At 45.5% G+C, this 4,592-nt stretch overlaps 1 protein-coding gene across 1 annotated transcript; it reads left to right on the top strand.

The window, feature by feature from the left end:
• Positions 1–249: 249 nt before the first annotated feature.
• LOC146706772 (sperm axonemal maintenance protein CFAP97D1) lies at positions 250–3,361 on the top strand. Its single transcript, XM_085464990.1, has 5 exons — positions 250–1,175; positions 2,415–2,495; positions 2,600–2,718; positions 2,819–3,002; positions 3,175–3,361. The coding sequence occupies exons 1-5, from the start codon at positions 1,083–1,085 to the stop codon at positions 3,262–3,264; spliced, it is 567 nt and encodes a 188-aa protein (XP_085321116.1). The 5' UTR covers positions 250–1,082; the 3' UTR covers positions 3,265–3,361.
• The last annotated feature ends 1,231 nt before the right edge of the window (positions 3,362–4,592 follow it).

Genomic DNA, 4,592 nt, shown 5'->3' with positions numbered 1-4,592 from the left:
ACAATAATCTTCCAATTTAGAACTACAAGTTAAAAAAGAACTAATATAAATAAAATACACTTCAGCTAAATACTTAAAAAAATAATTTATTTTCCTAAACCACTAAAAGGACTAAAGTACGGAGCCCCGCAGGGGACATGGGAGAAAAAAAAAATTAAGACGGACTTTTGCGAGATCTCGCAAAAGTCCGTCTTAATTTTTTTTTTCTCCCTAATTTTTTTTCTCCCATGTCCCCTGCGGGGCTCCGTACTAAAGAGCCGCAGGTTGCCGACCCCTGCTCTAACCTTTTGTGCAGATTTTAGATGAACATGAACAACAATCCATGTTTAGCCATTCAAGCCGACTCCCCTGTAAGATGCCTCACAGTGGTTTGAGCCACTTCTTCTCCCAGCTGCTCTCTTTAGAGGTCGCTACAGGAGATCATCTGCCTCCATCTCCTCCTATCCCAGCAGCCAACCTGCTGCCAGTCCTCCTTCACTACATCTACAAACCTCCTTGAGATCTTCTTCTTTTCCTCTTGCCTGGCAGCCCCATCTTCATCCTCCTTTCTCCTTCCTCTGCATATGAAGCTCTGTCTGCATTAAAAACTCAATGAATTTTAAGGTAGTCCATGACTGACTTTGTTTGGTTCTTATTTATGATAGGCTCATTTTCTTGTGATACCCCATTAACAAACTTACTGCAACCACTTGGAGAAAAAGGAAGGAAACCAGACAAAGTCAGGACCAGAGCCGAGTGAGCAGAAATCACAAAATGAAGCATAAACAAAATGCAAAAGCGTGACGTGTGTTCAGACACAAAGTTAAAAGACAACTCAGCTGGTGTAAGTAAGCATGGTCATCCCAGGTGTGTGTGTGCTCAGCATAGTTTCGAGGATAAGCTCAGTAATAATTAATAGGAAACTTACCTGGCTGCAATGGCACAAAGGGGTACATCTCCATGGTGACAGCCTGCAAACACACACACACACACACACACACACACACACACACACACACACACACACACACACACACACACACACCTCCTGCTGAGGTGGATGGATGTGATAGAGCTGCAGGTTATCACCAGTTGAGAGAAACATGCACAAGTCATACCAGCCTCTGAAACCCGTCACCAACCGTTACCTGCAGCAGCGATGGGACCAGATAAACTACGAAAACCACCGCAGGAAGGTAAGGGTGGAGGATGAACGGTGGTGAGGCTGAAGGGTGGAGGATGAATGGTGGTGAGGCTGAAGGGTGGAGGATGAACGGTGGAAGGTGCCACTGGTACACACAGGGCTCTGTGCTGGTTTTCCATCAGAGCTGGATTCAGGTGAGGTGGGACTGAAGGAGCTACAGTTGGAGGTGATAATGAAGGACGGGTGGAAACTGGTTTAGATTAGAGGCCAAACTAGGGCTCGGTATCAGGATATAAACACGGTTATTCCTGCTGTAAAGTTTCAACATGAAAGTCTATGGGGACTGACTCAGTGTGGAGCCCTCGGGATCTCGCAAAAGTTTCTCGTACTCTAAGAACCGGGTCTACGTACCCTTGCCCCTGGAGGGGGGAACTGCACCCAGACCCAGGTGGTGTTACCCTTTTCCCTGCGGTGGGGAGAAGCAGGCCGCCCCGACTCGCAGCAGCAGGGAGGCCCCACACTCCAGCCAAATGCTCGCTCGTTAACAGAGTTGGTTTTGGTGCAAAGTGAACATTGACTGGTTTAATTTTTGTAATTGACATTAAATGTCTGCACATGTTCCTATCATAATATTAGCTCGTATCAACTGACCTTCACATTTTCAACCAAAAACAGCTAAAATGTAGATGGCACATTAATCAGAAACTTGGGTGGAGGAGGTGGGGCCACAGGCCACAGCTTTTATTTTACAGAGCTTCAATCTGAGAGATGATGCAGAAGCTTCTGACAAACGTTAACACTAATGTGTTAGATTATAGAAATGATAGAAGACATCTCTGAACAGAAGCAGACAAAACTCCAGTAACACAGAGAAACAGGACACAGCAACAGACACAGGCCGAGGGGTTCAACACGCGTGAGGTAACCAGGGAAACACAGCTGGACACAATCAAGACAACGAGACGAGCGGGAAGTAAAACTAAACACAGAGTACAAGATAAAGGTGACAGAGACTTAACGAGTCACAGGAGGCAGGAATTAAATATGAATGACTATGAAGAGAAACCAGGTCGTCAGCAAGAAGAGAGGACTCTGATAACAAGTCTGGACAAGGACGACCAGAACGATGAAGAATTAAAGACTCTAAAGAAAAAAGGAAAAACTCGGGGATGCTAAAACACCTACACCTCCCCCAGGATGATGTGCCAATAAAAACTGGTTTTATTGTCCTTCACAATAAAAACAAAACTATAAACCGGTGAGTCACAGTGACCTGGGTTTACCTTTTCAGGTGAACTCCGCCCTGCCTGCAGTGGACACCAAGGGCAACAGGACACCAGCTCACATCCAGCTCAAGCTGAAAAAACTGCAGGTCACACACACACACACACACACACACACACACACACACACACACACACACACACACACACACACCTTGTGTTTGAGGGACTGGGATCTGCTTCTGTGCTTCAGCTGCAGGATGAGCGTCTGTCAGTCGTCGACAGAGACAATCACCTCCTGGCCTCCAAACTAGCCGACATCTTCTCCTCCAAAGGCCTCGTGGACCACAGGAACCAGTACCACCTGAGGAGGTAAGGTGTGTTCATGATGAAGCCGTTCACGGGTATCTGGGTTTCCGTACAGCAGCGTGTCTGTGTCATGTTTTCTCTTTTGATTTCTCATCTTTTCCAGTCTGAATGCGAACAAGAGGAAGCACGAGCTTCTGTTGGTCACCCATCAGAATCAGGCCATCTACCAACGAATCACATCTCGCCAGTCAGAGTATCGCCGCCAGCTGTGGTTGGATGACTGGGAGAGGACGGAGCGTCGTCTGGACAACATTTCTCGTTACCCGAGAAAGCCAGCAGACAAACAGGTGAGTTGACGGAGGGAGCTCAGGTGTCCTGATACATCCTGGTGTTCAAAGATGCTGAATGTAAGAACTCTTCACAAAATGCTCTTCAGTGCACACTCAGCACTCCCAGGTTCCCTGGATACTGGAACCCTGTAGATGATGATGATGATCACTGGTGTCTCTGTGTCCACAGAGGCCGAGCAGAAAGGTGAAGTTTGCCGCCGTGGAGAGCAGCGAGCCGTCTGCGAGCTGCAGAGACTCCAACACTGACAGCACCGACTGAGAAACCTCCTGAAACACAAACACAACCGTCTGTCTCCAACCAGACCATCTGTCCTGTCCCATAATAAAAGGGTCCGAGCATGATCACGTTTCTGCCTCTCTTCACAAACTGTGCATGGTCACGTTGTTCCACACAAAGGCTGATTCATTTCAGAGGTTTTACAAAAGTCCATTTCTGTACCTGCACATCCTTCCTACCACTCTACCCCAAAGGGTTAGTGACGGTACCTGCAGGTGGCGCTGTGCACCAAACAGGTTCATCAATGTTCTCTGAGCTTCACTAAAAAGTAAATGTGGAGATGGTACAAAGTATGAAAAACCCTGTTCCTGGTGTTCCTCATATGTGCGAGCGCAACAAGTGGACATCTGGGTCTCACTCGTCTCACTAATTAACATAGCTGCCTTCACGGTTAGCTGATCTGCATTTTGACAAGTTAGGGAACAAAGTCACAATTTGTCTCAAAGTTGTACTAAAGATACTAGTTAACTGTAGGTTAAGTAGTATGTAATCTAAAAGATCAAACTAAAAGAGTAACAAGTTAATCAGCTTAGGGATCTTCACTAATTAACTAGTGGCCTTTCCAGTGAACTACACACTTTGAGCCTTACTTTTCTTGCTACTTTACTGGTAAGTGAAAAAAGAGCTCAACTAGTTCGTTGCTCATCATTTTTACCTTTACTAGTTACCTACTTGGATTTATTTGCTGTAATGAAGTAAAATCTCACCTTTAAAGTCAAAACTCGTAACTAGTGGATACTTTGGTTCTGCCTAATTAATGAGTTAGTTAACCACTTTGAGCCTAACTAGCAGAATTAAAAGGAGCTTCAGTTATTAAGTCAGCTTTTGAGGCTTCACTCACTCATGAGTAGATCATTTAGTATTAAACTAATTTAGCAATGATATTGAACTTAAAGGGGTGAAGGTTAGTTTAGTCAGCCTGCTGACCTTCACTGTTAACTAGCTGCTAGTTTCTGCCCATGATGGACTTGAATGAAATATTTTCATATTTGACTGAAGGAGTCGCTGACTGTAAATGAAAGATGCTGAACTTCGGGTATCCTTCTGTTATTAACCCCGTCACTCTCCTGGAGTGAAGGGGTTCCACTTTTGCACACCTGTGTATGAGCTCATGAACATATGGCGTTATTTTTGTGCCTCTGAGCGCACGTAAAAAAAAAATTGCAGGTGCAAGTGTTGCATTTTGAGGAGAAATTTGAGTGAACAAAAGTCATTGCTGCGTGCAAAAACTGTATTTCAGTGTTTGCTGTTATCCCCGCACACACACACATACACACGCACACACACATGCGCGCGCGCGCACACACACA

The sequence above is a fragment of the Copadichromis virginalis genome, linkage group LG7 (genome assembly GCF_057382275.1).
Source record: "Copadichromis virginalis isolate Kocher_CV1m ecotype Utaka linkage group LG7, C_Virginalis_male_GT1.1, whole genome shotgun sequence".
NCBI lineage: Eukaryota > Metazoa > Chordata > Actinopteri > Cichliformes > Cichlidae > Copadichromis > Copadichromis virginalis.
The sequence above is the reverse complement of the archived record's forward strand: the minus strand, read 5'-3'. Positions and strand labels throughout refer to the sequence as shown.